A 22,959-nucleotide genomic window follows, 5' to 3' on the forward strand; every position below is an offset into this window, starting at 1 on the left:
TTCTCTCCATCCACGCTACTGAACTAACTGCGAATGGCATCCAATGGACTTAAATTGCCTACGCCAGTAATAACGAGTCTGAGCGATAGATGGCTACCTGTCGGAAAAAAAGAAAAAAGTGTGATTTTTTTTTTTTTTTTGGCGAATTTTTTTTTTTTTTTGTGTAAAACGGATTGCCATATACCTGGGCAATCTGATTCATCCCCCGGAAACTGCTTTAAAATATTTCCAAAATATCACATGCAGTTATCAAAAACCTGTATTTTAATTCTTAAAAAGTTACAACAAATAAGAAAACAAACATTATTCTTGAAATATTATAATTGATTACAATATTTTCCGTAATTTTGACATCGCGTACAGTGATGAAGCTCACATATTCATTTATTTCATCAAATACCAAATATGTCTTCATCCATGACACAAATGGGGTATTCCTAGCGCTTAATCTACGACTGGTACAAAACAACGATTATTATGTATAAGTTATTCTGGAACAGGATCTGAATTAAAGCTATCTATGAAAACGTAATTAGTCGAAATTCAAATAGCCGACGAAACAAATATTAGAAAATGAAATAGTCTTGGGATCAATCATTTCTGACTTATCCGTTCGATGTGCCGACGAGGAAAATTTGCATCACGAGAACAACAATTTTGCAAAAAAGACGATTTCAAAAGGAACTAAGATAAACATCAGTAGGAATAGGCATAATCCAGTAACATACAGTAAATTTTTTAAAAATTGAATGCAGATGAAAACATATACATCACAAAGATTACCGAATAACAAACACATTTGTACCAGATTGATCAATAATAATAATAAATAGATTCGTGTTTATGCTTGTATTCAATTTCATTGAGTACTTTACGGTGTCGTCTCGTTCACCATGATCTTTTACAGAATGGCAAGCGGGATTTTTCATTTAACGGTTCAGACGAGGAACTACATCTGATAGAGCAGATTTCAGTTTCGAAGATTCTTTTTTCCCTGTGATTTTCTTTTCCTTGCTGTATTTTCGGTCAGGCGAAGGCAATTGATTATTTTTATTTATATAACAAACGTCTGAAAGTTCCATGCCCTTTTGTTTTTATTTTACGAAAAGCGAGATAATCGGCATTACGGATAATCCATTCAGAAACCTACTGGATTTCTTGTCTGAATAATAGTTTCATTACGAGGTTCAACGATTGGCGATGATCTCCGGTGAGCGTCAAACACCACCATATTGATAAGAGGAAACAACTTACGGGGCCCGAAAAACATTCAATAAAAACGTAGATATCAAACGACCAGGAATACAGGAAACATCTAATTACCTAGCGACAATTGAATATAGCATTGGACGAGAAGCTTAATAACTTTGTGACCCATAACACTATCAAGTATAAGACAACTCGGATTTATTTGACTAGACTATGTTCAGTAAAAACCTGGAAACCTTTGCTCCAAATCAAAGTGAAAAATTGGTTCCAGCTAACCAATTCGCTAACATCCCCATATTAAGGAGTTTCTTGTTGCAGACTTACAGCTTGAACTTCATTCGTTACCTTATAAGAAAATTTCCTGCACAGCAGATACATATATACGTTTTGTGTATATATATATGATATAAATAATCATAAATCAACAATAAAACAAGCATGCATCCATTGCAATCAAGTAACAGTCCTCAACATGGGCTAAAGTAACTCTTTTTTTGTTTTTGTTTTTTTGTTATTCTGAAATCTCTTCCGTCTTCATTTTTAAATTGAGTTGTTTTAAAAAATTTCTGTATGCTTTTATAATAGCTTAGGTAATGGAATGGGAAATTTCTTATATATGTTTTAAGACATACGCAACATAACTGCTATAAACGGAACATAAAAAAGGGTATACGTTGACTGCTAAAACTTTAAAGTAATTCACGAACCAGCAAGGAAAGAGGCATGGTACGATTTTACCTTTTTTTTTCTTTCAAAGAAAGCAGAGACAGGGGAAACTAGAGATCAAATAAATATATAAAGAGGAAAAACAATTGTGTGATTGGGATCAGTAGATCTACGTATGGTGCATGCTGGACAAGAACAAATTTTCATAGTTTTTTTTTATTTTTGAAAAAAATCTGTAGGGTTACCTATTGCCGACGATTTTGAGAGCCCACAGGAAGGTGGGTTGTGCCCCTCTCTTCCGTGATAGAAAGAAAATTTCAACACGTTGAGGTGAGATTGGCTTTGACCCCAAATTTTCACACGGTCGTTGAATAGATCTGCGTTTTGTTACCCGGGGTAGATTGAGATTCGTCGAAGCCACTGTTGTCCAACTCAGATGTTGCTGGAATCACCGCAGGGCAACGGATTTTACTGTTTCCAGCAGTATGATTGCTCGTCTGGCTCATCGCGCTGCTTGGGATATTTCCTTTCTTCTTTTTTAACATGGTAGCCTGTGAGTTCATTAAACATTTAATCAATCTGTTTACGTAGAAACTTTATACGCACTCTAAAATCGAACTTTATTTTTATTTTTACCACTCGAAAGAGTACGCTCTTTGAAAGTTCCTACAACACCGAAGAAACCTAATACTCCTAGTGATAGGGTAACCATGCTCCAATTAGCCAGGATAGATAAGCATTTAAAAACTAAAAAGACCTCACTACGGCGGTACGAAGTAGTCGGAATATGAAAATACTTTAACAGTCAGGTGGGAAAAGCCAAGCGAAGATTGAGGTATTGAACATGAATCGATGGTAAATTAGGAAGAACACGCGGGTGCGAATTGGCTCAAGATTTAATTGCGAAAAAGCGCTCAAAACTCCCATTTACGAACGCATAAACTTCTACTTTTCCAGCTAATTCCTACACTGGCAAGCGAAAATCAAGAAAAACGACCTTGGTATAGAAGAAAAAACCTATACTTCGAACGGTTTTTAATTTGATAGTTAAGCACAAATTAAATTGGCATCGATGTAAGCCATAACCAGTGGATAGAGGACGGAAACGCCCATGTAGTACACCTCATTTTCATGTCAATGAACCGCCTTGTTTGTCTGTTTTTGTGTATCGTTTGTTGTTTGTGTTCGGCGTGTTTGTCTCCATTTGTCTATAGTATCAGGACTCGAAATTTAAACAACCGATTTGGTCGCTCTCAGCTGGCTCCAATGATTTACTGTAGGACCATCTATTTAGTCTACACAGCCGATCATAAAAGCTGTTCAACGGGATCAAAACATCTAAATCCTTCCAGATCACATAAAGCTTTCTGTCGATTTCCGTTTCAACTTTTATTTACCGAATTAAGTCTTTAAACGAGGCCGGTCGACAGTTAAACACTAAATCCGCTAATATTTTACCATATCGTAATAACTCCGGACTAGTTGGCGCTAAGCAATATATCATACTCTAAGCTGGCAATCTCCGACACTTCTAATTGTCGCGAGGATTCTGCAACCAATTGGTGCGAGATTTTAAAATCAAACGGTCTTGTAAGATTGCCTCCCTCGAACATTGAGACAATTTTCGGGTAAGGGATCCTCCGCCCCCAGTTTCTTTTGAAATTCTCAGAATAAAAGACAAGGCATTGCTGAGAAATAATGTACGCCGAGAAATACTCTTATCAACGGATGAGTGTTAAAACCTGACCGCCCTGATATACGCGCAATTCTTTTTGGGTAGTAATTACAAAAGTTCTAGAAATTAAATACGTTTTTTTACCTTCAATGCTGATTTCAGCACAACTATTTCGCCAGCACATTGAATCCAAGGTTCACCGTCCACTTGAATTGGTAGTTCGCTGTTCATACGTATACGAATATGTCCACCCTGTTTGTTTTTTTTTTTTTTTTTTTTTAAAGAAAATGGGTGTTTCAATGTTTGAAGTTAGTTTATCATCTTTATGTTAGACCTGTGCAATCCTTATGGCAGAGCGTAGTCCCGACTGAATTTGACCCAAATGGAGGACGCCGGTAACGCCTACAACTTCGAGCATGCCATCCCAATGATTTGGCACTGAGAACTGGTCGTCACGTTCAAAGCCCCATGGGTTCGCACCCGATCCCCAGCTGAAAATCAAACACCAAGTTAACCAATCTTGAATTCATTCTTCCTTCCCTTGAACTATATTACCTTAAAATATTAAGAATGATGATTCCTTCAACAGGTGGTAGTTCCACGATTTTACCGTCTACTTCTAACCGGATTTCTTTGTGCATGTCTTTGCACATTTTGCGTCCCATCATTTTGCGTATGCCCATTTTAACATAAACGCCCTTGTTATGCAAGCTGGGAAAAAGAGAAACGAAATTATGTTCCAAAGAGGTGAAACGGATACCTCTTCGTGATACTTTATAAAACGATGCTTGAAAACATATGAATCCATGCAATCACTTACCGGCTATTGAACTTATTGGGATTTTCTTCTCGAGCATTATGAAAATCCAGGCAAAGATCGGCGTCGATTCCAATTCCAAAATAGTTGTTCATAACAAATATTTGGGTGTTGTCCTCGTTGGAAATGGCTGTCGATGTTGACATGACGCCACCTGTTCCACAGCCACCTTTACCGTCCTCAAATAGTTTCTCGTCCGATGGATGAAAAACCACGGTCCATCTATCAAGTCGAATTTCTTCGGCTTCTATGACATCTCGTAACAAATTAAGGGGATCTTCTCCTCCAGTATAACCTGAATAAACGAAATTTTGTTTTTATTAAAGGGTATTTTTTTTTGAATAGTTAACGTTGAAAAGGTACCTGATCCCCAGCGCAAGACGCGGGCCAAATCATTTCCGGTGCCAAGTGGAACAATTGCACAAGGAGGTGAGGAACATTCGCTGTCCTGACCTACATTGTCGAGGCACTGTAGGACCCATCCAATCGTACCATCGCCACCACACACCAGAATACGGTAATCCTTAACGTGGCGGAAGACGTAAAGGCCCGGCAAAGGGCCGCCGATGTCAAGATCATAAACTTGATATGGATTTAGGAGCTTACGAAAGCTCGTCACAAGCTCAAGGCCTTGGCAACCACCGGATTTAACGTTCACAAAAACCAGAAGAGGCTGCACTCCGGGAGGAATCAGTTGAGGTATTATGTTTGGCAACAGAGCGGCTATTGTAAAATAATTTTTAAAAAAACAAAACAAAAAAGAGGGTTAGATTTCATAAGTAAAAAGGTAGTAAACAAGTTTTTGTTGGTACCTGATAGGCTGCGTTCCTCGTACGTTGCATCTTTCAAAATATAGCAAGCCTGTATGGCATCATCGAAATTCTGATAGGTTAACACCATTGAACCATACTCATAATAAATTGGTCCGATAGAAGAGTATTTATTATCTGGATAAAAATTTGGAAAGGGTTTTTTAAATGAAAATATTCACGTTTGCAAAAATGAAGATAATGATCTACTACCTTTCCCTAGAATGTCCAGAAGGATCTTCTCATACTGACGCTGAGAAAGATTGAACGGCAAATTGCTAACAAACACAGCCAAGTTTTCACTGCATGGAACTTCTTTCGGTTGAAGGTAAAACCGAGTACGTTGCATCTGACGAAGGGATTCACGCCCGATCTGCTTCAGTGACTCCCAAGGAATTTCGTCTCGAGCAAGAACTCGTTCGGAAACTATTGATTTATCAATGCGAATTGTCGTCACAGATGGAATGCAAGAAAACAAGAAAAACAAATGGATAAATATAGAATTTGTTTAGAAAATTAGTTTAGTTAAATAAAAAATAGATTACCTCCTTTGTGCATGATGATTTCAGTAACAGAAAAATCTTCCGGGTTTGCAGATTCCAATCCGAAGAGGGGCAGCGATTCGCTGAGCAAACTAGCGGCGCTGGTACCACTGCTAACCGGTACAAGCTTGGGAGATTCAGACACTTGTAACCTTCCCGCATGAACGCGGACCCAACCGGAATCGGTTGATTCACTGGTTTATCAATATTGCAAAAGGAAGGCAAACAAAATTAAGAATCGCCATTAGCTTAAAGGTTTAATGCTGGGAAATCTCGAAACCATTCCCTTGTGCGTCTTTTCTCGCGGATCGTGTTACAGATATCAGGTGAACTTAAGCATGAACTGTCATATTAACTAAATGTTGTTAATCAAATACGTCGTAAATAATTCAAATTAAATGTCGGACATTTTAAAAACCGGTCTGTTCGGGTGGCAGTTTGGCTGACATAACAGACATTAATTAGAACATTAATGTCTGTTATGTCAGCCCTTGATTTACTAACATATTATCATAATATTAAATTTCATCAAAAGCGTTGCTACTCTGAAAGAGCTTGAATTTTAAACAAATGCAATGGATTTTAAGTCTCAATTTAGCATCTAGTAGGCAATTTCGGTCGAAGTTACTCCCCCTTGCCTCCAGATTGCAGAAAAAGTCAAACGATGGAAAATCCTACCGAAAACGAAGTAATAGGGCTGGCTTCCTCCCGTCCACTCGTGTCAGTAAAGGTATCGGGTAGGGCTCCTCAATTTCCTTCTCGGAATTTCCGCACAGATCTGTAAGATAATAGTCTCCTGTGAAATGAAAAAAAAAAAAAAACATTAGAAATGTTAAGGAAAGCCTAGAGCCGATTCTCTACGCTAACGCGATAATATCATTCATACATCAGTAAATAATAACAAGACACGTAGTTGATTACCAGGATCTCCTGTCAGGTGAAATGCCCACATAGCAGCTGCGACTAGTTGTTCAACACTGGTGTGTCGGGGAACGGAGATCAGTTTGTAGCTATGGTGGCGAAACGAAGCGATCCCATCGTACACTTTAATTAATTCTAAAAAGAGAATAAAAATAAATAATTGGAATTTTTAAAAATTCTGTTGAAGTCGAAATGAACCTTCATCCCGGTCGTCGCGCTCCCTTGATCGATCTCGTTCTCGGCTTTGACTATAATTATCATCACTTTCACGGAATGACTTATTGGCAGCTTCACCACCACCGCTGGAAAAATCTTCTGAAATGCTCCGGGCTAAGGCATGAAACAAGAAACAAAAAAGTCAAAGTTATAGTTAAAGTTATAATTGTTGAACAGTATAACTATTCGTAGCCATGGTGGTAAAAAGAAAAAATAAACTAAATGGCATCAAGATGAATGCCATTATTACACAGGTAAAATGTAACACGCACTCATATTACTGATACATATTAAAGATCAACAGCCTATTGTTGGGGTAACAGTAAAGTGGTTAACATGAGGCTGGAAGGTAAATTTTTATTTACTGCACTTCTATCATTTAATTTGCAATTTCATCCAAAATTAGGCTACTGCGTTGAATGCCGAGAGCTATTATGTTGCGTTATGAGATACCCATTATCGCATCGTTCATTATTCAATACTGTATTGCCTACTTGATTGTCACGTCATTATCATTGCAATTATTGAATCATAGGCCATCTGCATTCTAGTTTATTTATTGGCTGTTGCCATGGTTCCATGGAGTTCTGGCCAAGTGCTCTAGGTACTTCTTATATGTCAGCAGAAAAGAGGAGGCTCAAACGTAGCAGTATGAAATGCGTAATTAACTGTTTGATTAAGAACTATAATGCTACGCCATACGAATCCAAATGACTGCTGATTTTTGGAAATCAATTTATAAACTATTAGCAGTACCTGGGCGACAAGGCGTAAAATACGTTATGGGGAAAAAAGTTTATCCTTTGAACTTTTACATTGATGCGGAAAATGTAATCAAGCGATACGAAAGAAATTCAATTTAAGCTGCCTTTCTGGTATGTTACAAAAGAAAATGCTCCACCTACATAGTTGTGCACTGAAGACAACGTTTACTATGGGCTAAAGGGCAAGCGAAACTGATAGTTCGAGGAATTGATAATTCGTATTTGAAGATTCGTTGTTCTGCAGAATCAAATGGTTCCTCCGTACACGGGTTGGAAATAGAGAAAACTGAGAGCTGGTTTGTACAACCCTTCCTAATGTCATGTTTAGCTAAATTTACTTTGAAATAAAACATTACCCAATTAAAAATGTGACTCAAATATTCATGTAGAAGAGTAGCCAAACAAATGTTCCCATTAATCTTCTCAAGTGAAGTTTCTTTCGTACGAAATCAGGTGATTATCTTCTATTTGTATAGCTATTACCGAGCGTCCTGCTGATGAATTTGTGGAATCAATATTTCAAAAATGCACAACAGTAGTGACACGAATGTACGTTGCTTTATGTTTTTCTGTAACGATTGTTCAGCACGCATCATTTTCACGAACATCAGATTTTCCCGACTTTAAACTAAACTATTTGATTCTACAAGATACGATTCAATCCCTATATAAGAATGAAAATAAATATTCATTTTCATAATTAAATTAGGATGAATCTAACGCATCAACGTTATCAAATTTCGCTTATCCAACTTCAGTATTATAACGAGAAAAATATCACTTAGGGTGAAAAACACGTTTAACAGATTCAAGTTCGCCTACACCCAGTGAATCTTTTCTATGTATCGATAATTAATGACAAGCAAGGTAAACTCATTTAGCATTAAAGTACTTACGTGATGCTGTTTCTCTCCTCCTTGGCTGTGATCCTATCAGCGTTTCCAATGCGACTGTATGGCAGTTATTACTAACGGCGTGCGGTGGAAGAAGACTTGGCGCAAGGACCCCATAATTGCATTCGGGATTTACTGATTTGTAACACATGGAATGAACCTGCATAGACATGTAGGCAAAAGGAAAAAGCCGATTAGTTACTGAAATACTACCGGTATGCTGTTATAAACGAATTGGACGAATAATAAGTGATACACGTATGCCAAAAATATCGGATAAACGAGTATGGTTTTTGGCCTTTTTAAATTGGGGTTTTATGGCGGGACGATGTTTCTTGCGCGATTGGATATTTTTTGCCCCTACTCTATATTTTCTGGTAATAAATTAAAACTATGCAGGTAAATTCATTTGCTACAGCGTCTCACAAGAGTCAATATTTCTTTTTTTTTTTTTTTTTATGCATAAAAGGTTCATTTACCGCAAATCCACACCATTCACATTTCCATCCTGCAAGACATTCAGCACTCCAACACGATTTTCGGCAATATATACACTTCGCGCCAGTTGGCAAATTTCCCTCTCGCCAGTAGTGGGTAGGCCGAATATCCTCCAATGTCCACCCAGGTGTGTAGGTAGAAGCTTGGCGACAGTTTGGCAGGGCTCCATCTTGGCACTCGGCATGCACGTGATAGTCACAAACTAAGGAATAGAAAAAAAAATGTCCTGATTCAAGTGGGTTCATGAGGAATTAACATTTCGTTAAGATGAATGTTATAATTTCTCTTATTAAACATCTAACTCAGGTAATTTTTCTAAAATTTCATTCCAGGAAGCAGAATTTAAATTTGGTGATGGGACGAGAAAAGTTTATTTTTATTGTATTTTTTTTTTTACTTCTTACCTTCACACCGAAATGAATAGGTGTCATCCAGACGCTTTCGGCACACGTTACAAAACCGTCGCTTTTGACTGTGGTGGTTAGATTCTGCCCAAAAGTGCGCGACTGGTGTCTGAAAACAAGGACAAAAAAAAAAAAATAATTTACTGAAAGAATGCATTTGAATTGAGAGACGAACATCTTCGAAAAGGATGTGTCAGCTCAGCAGACATTAAATTCATTTCATTTCACAAAACATAGCATAACATGACACTGCTATTATGATAACTTTCACATTTTTCTGTTTTGTTGCTTTAAGAGGGAAAAACATGGTACTGTTCTCTATAAAAAGACCAAGAAGATGATGTGGTGCCTCTGGTTTGCTAGTCCTACAATACATAAACCTACCCTGTTTTGTCCCCAAAAATCTTGAACAGCATTTTACAACTAATCCTACCCCTTCTCCTCCCTGACAAAAAGAAAACAATTTTCAGAAACCTCCCAAGAAAGTTCGCTGTTCTGTATCACAATACCCCAGGAAAACCCTCAATCCTGGATGCTCTCAACATGCAAATTTTGTTGCCATGAAAATTTCTGGAAAAGCTACGTTTGACAGTCAGAGGGGAAATATCTTTTTGGGCAAGGTATGTACACATACGAAGGCATTTTCTAGCTTTTTGTATTTCTTACCTATTGATAACTTTTATGATCAGGTAACTCACATTTCTTTTGGTTTTTTTCTACCTTCTCTCGCCATTAACACACCAGAGCTGCGACGTGAAAAACTCCATATTCAAAAAATACTTTGACATATGCCTTCACTTTTTAAAAACTTGATACTGAATATGTTTTTTGCAAACATGAAACATGCATGACGTCCAGTTTCAGTATTACCATGACACTACCTATGTGCATCTTCTGGAAAGAATGTGTGTTAGATCCCCTAGGTGGCTCTTTAAGCGACATCCCGTCGAAAGATAGGAGACAGATGTAAATAAAGTATAAAACAGACAGGATATGGATACACTAGCAGACAAATAGAAAATGCTATTTACGTAGAAAGGCACAACCGGGATTCTATGACTGCTCCTGGTGACCCCAAGAGCTAATGAAAGTCCAAAAAGATTCGCAGGAAAAAAAAAAAAAAAAAGGAGACCATACTGAGCAATGTTAATAAAGAGGCAATGTTTCGGTCAAAACTATATTTTTGGTGTCTGCTTTTCTTTGAAACTTTGGAAACGTTCGCCATGATTTGCTTTGTTTAACCCTACATGTCTTTAAATCCACCCCCTCATAAACCTCGTCTCTTCATCGTTTTCGTAAATTAGCTTTTCGTGTAAAATGACAAGAAAAAAAACAACAACAGTGGGACGCTTAATCGAACAATCGACATGATTGTTGTAGCATGTAGAGATCCTACAGCTTAATTCACAGTTCAGGTAACCATAATTAGATTTTTTTGCGCCGCAATAAATCAGAGATCCAATTACGTTGATTATGTATCCTTACTTTTGAAATTTATTGAGCTGCCCTTTTTTCTCAAATATTTATAGGTAGGTCATTGCTTCCTCTCTTAGTATCGGTCACGACACGCGTGTAGCATGAAACTTTTCAGTCTGACAGACGTACATCCGTCTACTACCTAGCTACCATCCAACTGACTTGTGATTAATACTAAACATTCAACTAATCAGCTATCTAAATAAGTCTACATTTCGCCGATGAGGTTTGCTCGGCTATATCTTCTCCCCCGCTGTAGCACATTCCGTCTCGAAAAATTCTACATCAGGCTTCGAAAATCGTTGATCGATGAAGAAGTAGCAACAGCAGCCGCGCCGCCGCGAGGCTAAAGAGATGGATCCGCACGATGAACGACCCTCCCTTCCCCAGCAGAATCAGTGATTTGGTGTAGTTCACAGATCGATAACGCGGTAGACGAGAGAAAGAGAACGAGTTACCATGGCAACCCTTGGAAGGATACAGCTGAATCCTGCTACCTCTGAGAAAGCAAAGATTTTGACATGGAATATTTTCCGTCTGACAAAGATTGCCCGAATTGATTGCACAAGTACTCACGAAAATTGTCCGTTTAACTATGAAAACTTGAAATGTTAGTCATAATGGGTCGCAACTTAAAAGTTCTGCTGCTCAATCTCTTAAATTATTCGGCGAAAAATAATCTTTTGTAATGGAACGGTATAACACGGCAGCAATCAACGGCCTTGAATCAATACACTGACTTTTTGTCTCGGAATTATTCCTTAATTCGATACTATTTTTGGCTTAGAAAATTGAACACGATAATGAATTGCTGGAAGAAAAACCCCGACATGGTACGGTTTGCGCATTGATGCGATTGATGTATGCCATAACTCTTTTAGACACAAGCCATATTTTTTGATAAGGAGAACGTGGTTTTGCAAAACGAAAAATTTCAAGGAAATTGCGACGGTGATAAAGAATTTGAAAAAAGCAAATTATTACATTGCCTTGTGGGAAAAAATGCAACGAGAATCGTGAGGCTTATAAAACCATGGCCGCTATATATTATCATACCATGAAATAAGGAATAACAGTACTTTTTCAAAGCATTCAGTGATAATAATAATTTTAAACATTAACAACTAGATCAAATTAATTCCAAGCAGAAAACTTAGCCTACCTCGATAAGTGCCGTAGCGATGTGGATACATGGTGACACAACTCCCTTAAGGCAGCGATCGTGCACGACGAAATTGCAAACTGGAATCGTTAAGATACCATTAGATTTTGGGTTCTTTTCTGCGTTGCTTAGCCTAGATCAACGAACGATTCGCTAATAATTATGCTACTTCATCGTAATTTATTTATAGTTTTGTTAGCTGTTGCACCACGGCACTTACTCGAAGAATCGTGAGATATAAATCGAATCGAACTATAATATTTCTATATTATAAGTTGAAGAGACAGTTAAATTAAAACATCTAGCTAACAAAAGTACTCTTCTTTACTAAGTGTAAATTTACGGAGACCTATTATTCAGACAAAAAAAATCCACTTTAAATTCTTCTTCTTTCAAAGGTGTTTCTATGCGCCTCGTATACTTTTTCAGAGTCAAATACAAAGCTGCATTTTGTAAAACCTAGTTTTTGAATTATGATGGTTGCAGAATATTGACTGTATGGCCACAAGAATATGGTAAATGTTCCACAAAAAATGTCAGAAACATATGGCAATTTTGGCTTGGGTTATGTTCCGCGCAATTCATTCGAGCTATTTGCGTGAGTAAAATAAATGGCATAATAGTAGGTACAAAATAAACCTGAAATGTCCGTGCCGGATTTTTGGGCCTTTGTCAAGGTACACACCGCTACTGTCTATTTCTATTTAGAGATGATGACTTTTTCATGCAAGCTTCCAACTCCAGCTACACGCTTCTCCGTTCCATCAATAGTTGGCCGCAAATTATATTTGGAACACTTCTATCTAACGCAGCTGCACAGCCTTTTCTCCCATATTATGACCCTATGCCAGCTACAGGAACATGTTTTTCGGCGATGCTGCGTTAACGAAAAGAATGACGAAATCGCGGTTGACAACCGACTAGAAAAACAGTTCTCGAAAAAAAGAGAAAACTTCTTTTCTGACTAAAATGTTACAAACATTACAGAATTTCCGCTTCTCTCTTTGTACATCTCTCGGGATTTCTAGGTTCAAAGTTTTTCATTGAAAACAAAAAACCAAATTGAGTACTGTTTGAAAAACTTCAGTTTACAAATCCTAAGCGGGGTATCAAACCTAGTGAGCAAAAAAAAAAAAATGTGAAATTCAAAACATCGTACAATCGGGTTGACTAACTCTCGAACATGACAACGTTTAAAACGAAAATAGCACCCGTCGTTAAAGTTAGTCGTTAATAAGTAAATTCGTTGATAGCCTAGGCGAACAATTATTCTTGGTTTTAAAAATAAAAAATTTTAACCCACTGCTACAAATATTTCGGACATTATCAAACGGAAACAGAATAAAGGTTAAAGGAATACGAATTTCACTATCTCCTCGTTATTGGAAAATCAATTTGCAGCGACTGACTTCACGTATGTTTCGATCCTTTTCTATTTCACTACGAAGTCTTTTTTTGTGTACAGTTTAGCACGTCGAAAAACGTAAAAGACGCACAACTTTTGGCCGTCGAAAAATATCCATAATTATATTTGTCAAACTCGAAGCTCAGGTTGATGGTCTACTCGACGAGAAATGCAGGCTTTACGTTGCTTTCCAGATGAAAATCAATACATCCACCGCCTCTTCTTTTCTATACATCCCTTGCATTTCCCAAGTTCGCTCTTCTTGTTTATCTCTCCCCAGTTGACAGAACCTTCTATTCCTCTTTTTTTTTCGTCTTTGCGTCACCTTCATTTGTTTTTTAACTATTGTATTTTCCAGTTTTACTCAACATCTCCTTCTTTTTAGCTTTGCTAAATGCCTCTCACCAAAAACAGTCAATGACTAGCTAATGTCTATGTGCATAAAACAATTATTTTCATCCCTACACGTTTTTTTGTGTACGTCGATTAGACGCTTTAAAAAAATGGATAAACCATATTCAACCGATTAAGGTTTGGACCATAAACCTGTTCATCGTTCTATAAAACCGGTAAGGAAGGGAGAAGAGAAACCTACAAATGGCAATAAAATACACAACAGACTATTTCGGTATGTTATATACAGAAAAATAAACATCTGAAAACAAAAATTATTTGTCAATTCCTGTGTAGGCTACGAATTTATTTTGAATATTGCCATACGTATAGCATTAGGTTTCCTATAACTCTTGGGCGAATTTTCCAAAATGTTCGAAGAATATTTTGAGTTGACAACTCCAAATAGATTCCCTCAACTGTTATTTTGCTAGTGGAATCGATTACTCAAACTTATTATTACTATTTGATTTTTAAAATGTCACATCAAATATATGTACTTTAATCCAGAGTTCAACTTATTTTTAAGGAATCGCTGTTTTAATAAAAACGCTAGAATATATGTCCTCGTGGAAAACATAATGTGTGATTGCACAAAAAGATATCTAGAACGATTGAAAACGAAAATTTTAAATACCTTCACAAACGTATCCTTGTCCAAGAAGTCCCCATACCAAATCAGAACAATGGTGGCAATAAGATGGCTTGTGAAAATTTTTCTTCAGGAAGTAATGTCCATGACTCCCTGTTGTTGGCCATTGATCATCTCCGCCAGCTGCCATTTTTCTTGACAACTTGGCGGTGACAATATTTTCGGTTAACTTTATAAGACTGCGTTCAACGTCGCCGTTCGTTTAGTGTGGTGTAGGATGCATTATTTGCAGCACACGATGCATCAGACTCATTTGCAGGGTTCCGCCGAACAAAACACTTTTACTTAAGGGTGAACATTTAATGCTGAGACACGTAACAGAGTCGCCTTCCTCACATCCTTGTTGTTAACTTTTCCTGAATTATCGCTTTTTCATCAGTACCAACAATAATATATACTTGATTTTTTCCTCCAACCTTGACAACCTGGTTTCCTTAGTACAAAAGTCACTGCCAGCAATCACATTGCAGGTCCTCTCCGAGTTACAGTGTGATACTGCACCAAACCAGTCCAGAAATGGGTGGGTTACACAAGTATAGCAGTAACACTCTAAAGGCCCGTCTGGCTCATGCGACAGGCCGATTTCAAAACAAGACAAACCACACTGAGATGCGATATGAACGCCACACTTTCCGGTAGACTATCGTGCACTGAGAACGAAATATTAGGATTGGGTGTTCTTTGTTGAAACATAACCAAGACTAGTAGTTTCCTCTATTACGGGGAGTTTGTGAGGTAATCTCATTTTTCACTTGACGATGAAAGAAAAATAAAGTAGGTAGACACGGATCACGTTATCCCTAAAACACACCCTTTCTTATCTTTAGAGTTACTCTGTCTCTTGCATCCCAAAGTAATAAGCTCACGATTTTTATTCTCATGTCTATCACCCACACAATCTCAACAGGAACTGGAATATTGTGGGTATAGAACTACGGTCGAATAGCCGCAGATATGCCACCTGGTGGTAAGAGTAAATGTACAGTTATTGTCATAAATGTATGTTTCGTTTAGGATTAAAAAAAAAAATAATACGCGTCATAATTTATTTAGGGGGATACTTAGTCAACAACTCTGTGGTATTATTTACTAAAACAAATTCGGGGATGGTAAGACTGCTGGTATAGTATAGATGGCAACACATTGGTCCATGCTCCATGGGTTTTCTTTTTTTTACTTGTGTTTCTGCCCAGCGATCTCCACTACATCGATGGCGGACATGTTTGAAATCCAAGAATCACATCGGGCTGAACTAGAGAATGCTCGTTCGCTGCTTCCAGCATTTGTACACGAATATACCTCAACACAACATACGATCAATACCATAATAAATTTTCTGTATTTCTTGTACTTAAACATTACACATACCCACAAAAATGTATTGGGAAGTACTAGTAGATTACTAATCAGAAAAGATCAACATCATCCTTGGTCAAGTTAAAGGTAGATCACAGAGCATAGAGGGTTCTAAGATTATTACCCAGCACACTGATACATTTTATTATTGATTATCTGATTGATGTGAATATTTGATCCTTTAACTCCTTCATTGCTGCTACATTCATCCAGTCCCAGAGTTGCAACACTTACGTCATTCAACACACCTGATGGGGCTCATTTCATGAGCTAATCAATTATTCGTTCTTGGGCAGAAACCCATCGCTTCAAGACCACAACATTTAATTTCAAATGTCTAAGACATTCCGGAGTGGTTAACTTAGGTACAGGATGCATGGGCACCACATCACACAGTACAAGCTCCTGTCAAAAATAGCAAAAGTGTATTAATAAAACTATAGGAGGAAAAGAAATTTTACTTTTCAGTGCAAACTACCTTTGATACAGATTCTGTAATACGGTTTACAGTGGCAAGTTGTATCCAACTGTCAATACTTTCATTAGACATGTTCAGGTCACGCACTACTACTGAATAAGATGCATGATGAAACTCAGGTCCTTGTTTGTATAGGACTATATGAAAATGCATTCCATCATTATGAATCAAAAAAAAATTTAATAAACATAACATACTGAAATCTCCGCCAAACTTAAGACCCGATCGGACTACCCAACCAGACAATCGAAAATGTTGATAAGATAGATATCTATGATATGACAGTTGTCAGTAAAAACATTTGCAATAAAGCATGTGGCTAAACATTTTAATTAAAATAGTGTTAGTTAGTTAGACTAGCTTAAGGTTTAAAAATTTGCCTGCTGATTAGCTGTATAGAAAATATAGTGCAAAAAAAAAATCAAAACAAATTTTTAAAGCAGACGTTTGATGGGAGTAAACTAAATTTGCAATTGCAATAAATTTTTTCATACCGAGACAAAAAGTTGTTGGTAGTTTTCATAAACAAATCCCAGATTTCGTCCAGATTCAAGAATTTTTCTTCAAATTTTACTTGTAAACATCCAATGGCATAGCTTAGGAAAAATGCTTCTTCAACCATCAAGTTTGAAGTTTCGCTAACATCACTGGAAAATTAAGCATAATTAGTCATTGTGAAATGAAAATTACAATTGCTACAACTATTATCGGATATGTTTTTACTTCATAGATGATTCAAAATTTGGTAAGCTCCTTGAAAGATTTCCTTTCCCAAAACATCCCTAAATGCAAAATAGTTATTAAAATAGTTTTACATCATTTTAATGGGAACTAAACATTGTGTAGTAGACCAAGATCATACATAGGAATACAATAGCTGTTTTTGCTCCACATCTTCGATCTCCACACTGCAACCATTAAACCTTCCAACGATATAATAATTCGGCAGAGAACAAGGTGAATATCGTAAGGTACGAGCACCTTTCTTTCTTTTGAAGAAATTTTCTTTCGACATTTAAGCAGATAATAACTTTATTTCAGGACTCATCCATTTGTCATCACCGATTAGTTGTGGAATCACTTTAGGGAACCCGGTAAAATATGTACGGAGACAGAGGACGACAAACGTGTAACGATGTACCATGGAAATCTTTGTGGAAAAGCAAAATGCTGTTATGAAACGTGGACTTCTACTGTTTAATCTTCTTTCCAGAGAACAGGCGGGGCGCAAAAAGGGGCGCTAAACGTGAGTTTCCCATGTTTTACCGTAAGCTGACAACGTTAGATATTTATTATACAGTTGCTTACCAATTAAGGTGTAATATATATATAATAATCATTCATGTTCCTGTGCGTATCTTCAAAATATTTTCAATTAATTATATGATTTGTGGTACCTAATTAGAAGTTTTAAAAACTGCTGCATAATATTGTTTTATTATTTTTTCATTCATAAGTTCATGAAAGACAAGTCACAAACGTAGACGCCATCTATTGGCAATTATCGTACCCATGATTTGCCAACTGTATAGAATTTTTATGGGAAAATGTCTAAAAACAAGAAACCATTGAAATTCAAATTTTATTTATGGTGTTTTGCCAATCCATGAGCCATTTAGATTCTTACTACTATTTGTTTGCCCAATATTGAAAAAAGATTATTTTTTCTTATAACTGACTATTTTATTGATTATCTGACTCCCTAGACGTGTTTGAACATTCATACTTTTGGAGTAGCTAGGAGAAACTTTTTTCTTTGCTTGTTTCAAATTGTTCTTAATTAAATTTTCAATAAAAACTAATTGAACTTAGTGTGAATATAGGCACTAAACTGAAATTCGACGTTAAATTTTAGTGATGACTTGGTGTTTTGGAAAAAAAATGCAAGAAAACTTCGAGATTTCACACTTGCGGGGTTCACATCAGCGGTGCATTTGCAGATAAGCGCGTATGATAGAAAGAGATCTCATTCTGATCAAACTCAAAATTCGAAAATGGTTAAGCGTTCAACATGCTACTTCGCAGTGTCGACAGTTCTTGCAGTTAGCGGTTTAGTGGGGCTCATCGTGATGTTGGGGACCAGGGTAGAACCATGCCCCCACATTCAGTGTACTCCAGAAAACCCAGATCCTTCGATCCTCCAGTCCTCACCAGATTTGATTACAACTTCTCATCTCACTTCTCCTGGCAGCTCACCAGATATTCTGCTAGAAAGAAAAATTGCTTCCCTCACCAAAACCGAATTTTACGAATCAGATGTTAAAAATATCGACAACATTAACGTTCGGAAACCACGAGGAAGGATTATTTCTCGGACTAGTTCCTTGGAAAACGCTGATGACAAAAAAAGTGAACGACCTAATAGACACTTGGAAATCCAGTCTACGATCAACTTGGAAGTCGAAGAGAAACTGACAAGTCTGTTGACATCTATTGTTTCCCCCGATATCGATTACGCAGTAGGATGGTATATGTACAACAAGATGTCGATACTCCTTTCAGAACAAGGAATGGACGAGAATATCAAAACGAAAGTTCAGCAAATCCTAGAAAACATAATGGATCGACAAGACAACGACCAGGCCATTAAACTGCAAATAGTGAAACTCTTGTCAAGAATTGCTTCGCAAAACACCGAGGAGGCCCTAAAATGGAAAATACTCAAACTTCTCTTGAAAATAGTTTCACAAGACACAGAAACGAAAATGAAGTCAAAAATGATAACCATCCTTCAAGCTATTACCGACGAGAACAGATTCGAAAGAAAGCTGAAGTCCGCAAATTCTCTGTCTGCAATCGTTGACTACCACGCCATAGATGAAACAAGATCACAAATGGAAAATATACTTTCTATGGTAGTCTTCGATATTTCTCGTGAGGATGGAAGTCCGCGCGAGAAAGGAGACATGATGATCTTGTTCTCGAAAATACTTGGTGGTCTCAACGGACTGGAAATGGACGATAATCAAAAATTAAATATGATTAACGTTCTCTTCAGTGTTACTGATGAACAAAAATCACCTGAAGCGACCCCTGCCGAGAAACTAGACCTGTTGAATGTGTTCTCAAATATCCTTCATGAAACTAAAGCACTTGAATTGGACGTTGAACACAAATCAGAAATGATTAACGTACTCTCCAGTGTTGCACGTGAAGGAAACACACCAGATGCGGTACTACGTATGAAAACAGACATGACGAAAGCGTTCGTGAAAATACTTTATGGCCTCAGAGGATTGGAATTGAACCGTGATCAGAAATCAAAAATGATTGAAGTTCTCTCCAAATCAGAAATAATCAACGTACTCTCTAATATCGCAGGTGAAGGAAACACACCAGATACGGGGCTACGTATGAAGACAGACATGGCGAACATGTTGTCGAAAATACTTCGTGACCTCAGCGGATTGGAATTGGACCGGGATCAGAAATCAAAAATGATTAAAGTTCTCTCCGGTGTTATTCATGAAGAAAAATCACCTGAAGCGGGCCTTACCGAGAAAAAAGACATGCTGAATGTTTTCTCGAATATCCTTCTTGTCACTAAAGAACTTGAATTGGACGTTGAACACAAATCAGAAATGATTAACGTACTCTCCAGCGTTACCCGTGAAGCTAACACACCAGATGCGGGATTACGTATGAAATCAGATATGACGAAGGTGTTCTCGAAAATACTTCATGACCTAAACGAACTGGAATTGGACCATGATCAGAAATTGAAAATGACAAAAGTTTTCTCCAGTGTTACTGACCAAGAACAATCACCTGAAGCGGGCCCTGCAGAGAAAAAAGACATGCTGAATGTTCTCTTGAGTATCCTTCATGGCATTAAAGCACTTGAATTGGACGTTGAACACAAATCAGAAATGATCAACGTACTCTCTAATATTGCACGTGAAGGAAACACACCAGATGCGGGGCTACGTATGAAGACAGACATGGCGAACGTGTTGTCGAAAATACTTCATGACCTCAGCGGATTGGAATTGGACCGTGATCAAAAATTAAGAATGATTAAAGTTCTCTCCGGTGTTATTCATGAAGAAACATCACCTGAAGCGGGCCCTGCCGAGAAAAAAGACATGCTGATTGTTTTCTCGAATATCCTTCTTGGTATTAAAGAACTTGAATTGGACGTTGAACACAAATCAGAAATGATTAACCTACTCTTCAGGGTAACCAGTGAAGATAAAACACCAGATGCGGTATTACGTATGAAAACAGGCATGACGAAGGTGTTCTCGAAAATGCTTAATAACCTTAACGGACTGGAATTGGACCATGACCAGAGATCAGACATGATTAAAGTTCTCTCCAGTGTTACTTATGAAGAACAATCACCTGAAGCGGGCCCTGTCGAGAAAAAAGACATGCTGAATGTTTTCTCGAACATCCTTCATGGCATTAAAGCACTTGAATTGGACGTTGAACAAAAATCAGAAATGATTAACGTACTCTCCAATGTTGCCCGTGAAGAAAATGCACAAGATGCAGGACTACGTATAAAAACAGGCATGACGAACGTGTTCTCGAGAATACTTCGTACCGTCAACGGACTGGAAATGGACCATGATCAGAAATCAAAAATGATTCAAGTTATCTCCAGTGTTATTGACGAAGAAAGATCACCTGAAGCGGGCCCTGCCGAGAAAAAAGACATGCTGAATGTTTTCTCGAATATCCTTCGAGGCATTAAAGCACTTGAATTGGACGTTAAACACGAATCAGAGATGATTAGCAAAACCTTCAGTGTTGCCTTTGAAGAAAAAACACCAGATGCGGGACTACGCATGAAAACAGACATGACGAAGGTGTTATCGGAAATACTTCATGATCTCAGCGGACTGGAATTAGACGATTATCAGAAATCAGAAATGATCAACGTTTTCTCTAGTGCTACTGCTGAAGAAAAATCACCTGAAGCGGGCCCTGCCACGAAAGCAGACATGCTGAATGTTTTCTCGGATATCCTTCATGATATGCAAGCGCTTAACTTGGATGTTGAACAAAAATCAGTTATGATTTACATATTGCTCAGTGTTATCCGTGAAGATAGCACATCCATAGAAAGCCTTGCCGGGAAATCAGAAGTAACCGATGTATTCTCGAAAATGACTGCTGAAGTCAATGACGAAACCTCTAAGGAGGATAGTCTAGAGAATATACCAAACATGGCAGACGCGCTCGGGGACTTATACGATGAAGAAGGATCACTGGAGTCATCGTCACTTGACCTGCAGTTCAGCCAAATGATGGGAAAAATCTCTTTTTTCTATTCACTGCAAGATCCAGACGGTAAACTGAGAGTTCTACAGTTAATGTCAGAAACCTTCCGGATGAAGATTCCTATCCAGCCGACTGAAGAAGAATCAGAGTAAATCTTGTCTACACCTCTTACAACTTAACCTTTTTCTACTTTCGACCACAATTCAATAAAAATACTGTTTGTGTAATTTGGCCTGAATAAAATACAAAAAATTAAAAAAAAATGATTGTTATTCTATTTCATTATTAAGTAGCGATTAATAACACAGAGAGACCTCATGCACGAGGCGGATACAGGGTTCCCGTAGTTTAGCAAAGTAGAAATCCACCATGTAGTTTTCACTACACCAGGCTTACTGTCACTGTTCAATAGAAAATTTTGGCAAATTATATTTCCTCCTAGGTAATACTACACGGCAAACTCTGTGCACTAGTTTAGCATCTGTTTATCTAGTTAGCAAAATAAAGCCATATTATTGTTATAGTACACAATATTAGTTAGGGAAATCTTAAGTCAAATATAGGGCCGGAGTTCCTCTGTGAGGATGGAGGAGGAGGGACAATGGCCCTACACTTAACTTAAGATTAAGGTTACTATCATTGTCGCGGGGAGAAAGAAGAGTGATTAGCTCTTCACAGGAATGATTCACCAGGCACCCACTTTTAGAAAGATACGGAGGTACGCAGTCGGAACCAGGGTTAATTCGCGCAACAGTATAAAACGGTGATGCGGAACTCCGTTGGTCAAGTCCCCATCCGGGGAGCTCTCGGAGTTTACTAAGGGCTTACTGCGGTATACTAGCGAGCAACTACAGCAGCATTTTGGCGGACAGATATAATGGGCGGGTCGGCGGGCACAGATAGGGAGGGTTTCGAATTAATACTAAAGAGTAAAAAAACAAAATGCGTGGACCGACTGGCAGTCTAAAATGGCAAAAAAAGGCGTTAAAAATTTTTTCATGCCACCTATCCCCCGGCCCTGGACATGCTCAAAGTTACTAATACCATAAATAGTACAGTACACTTCAGATGCAGCCCATGTTTCAAAGCAACTGCGCTACGCATGCTTAGCTCCAGAGATGGCGTTGTGGCGGCTGTGTTCGAAATACGTAAGGAAGAAAGGGGGGCTAGTTGGCACGGGGGATGGTGGTAAATCCCGTTTTTCGCGGCCACCAATCAAATTGAAATCCTGGCAAAAAATATAATTTAAAATCTCAAAATATAATTCAAATGGATTGCCATGGCAACTCGGTAACACCATTACAGCTTCGAAAAACACATTTAAATAAGTAATTTTTCATTGCGACCAACATAAACATACGCTCATTCACATCAAGTAAGCCGCTGAATTTTCA

General features: G+C 37.8%; 2 protein-coding genes across 3 annotated transcripts; both read right to left on the reverse strand.

Moving 5' to 3' along the window:
- Positions 1-241: 241 nt before the first annotated feature.
- Positions 242-15,417, reverse strand: LOC130692883 (diacylglycerol kinase theta-like). 2 transcript variants are annotated; one of them, XM_057515967.2, is made up of 18 exons: positions 14,919-15,417; positions 14,488-14,858; positions 12,053-12,132; positions 9,415-9,523; positions 8,992-9,212; positions 8,516-8,672; positions 6,838-6,969; positions 6,640-6,774; positions 6,397-6,514; positions 5,722-5,912; positions 5,390-5,602; positions 5,180-5,314; positions 4,731-5,090; positions 4,371-4,662; positions 4,106-4,261; positions 3,885-4,041; positions 3,695-3,802; positions 242-2,426 (listed from the first exon to the last, which is right to left on the reverse strand). In XM_057515967.2, the coding sequence occupies exons 2-18, from the start codon at positions 14,630-14,632 to the stop codon at positions 2,232-2,234; spliced, it is 2,904 nt and encodes a 967-aa protein (XP_057371950.1). In that variant the 5' UTR covers positions 14,633-14,858; positions 14,919-15,417; the 3' UTR covers positions 242-2,231. The 2 variants fall into 2 exon arrangements, with proteins under 2 accessions (XP_057371950.1, XP_057371949.1); XM_057515966.2 differs by having other exon boundaries at positions 14,488-15,417.
- A 403-nt stretch (positions 15,418-15,820) lies between these two features.
- LOC130692904 (tRNA-splicing endonuclease subunit Sen2-like) lies at positions 15,821-17,533 on the reverse strand. Its single transcript, XM_057515999.1, has 6 exons — positions 17,199-17,533; positions 17,060-17,118; positions 16,831-16,983; positions 16,534-16,607; positions 16,337-16,473; positions 15,821-16,263 (listed from the first exon to the last, which is right to left on the reverse strand). Exons 1-6 carry the CDS (start codon positions 17,349-17,351, stop codon positions 16,129-16,131), a joined length of 711 nt encoding a protein of 236 aa, XP_057371982.1. The 5' UTR covers positions 17,352-17,533; the 3' UTR covers positions 15,821-16,128.
- Between the last annotated feature and the right edge of the window lie 5,426 nt (positions 17,534-22,959).

The sequence above is a fragment of the Daphnia carinata genome, chromosome 3 (genome assembly GCF_022539665.2).
Source record: "Daphnia carinata strain CSIRO-1 chromosome 3, CSIRO_AGI_Dcar_HiC_V3, whole genome shotgun sequence".
NCBI classification, from domain to species: Eukaryota; Metazoa; Arthropoda; class Branchiopoda; order Diplostraca; family Daphniidae; genus Daphnia; species Daphnia carinata.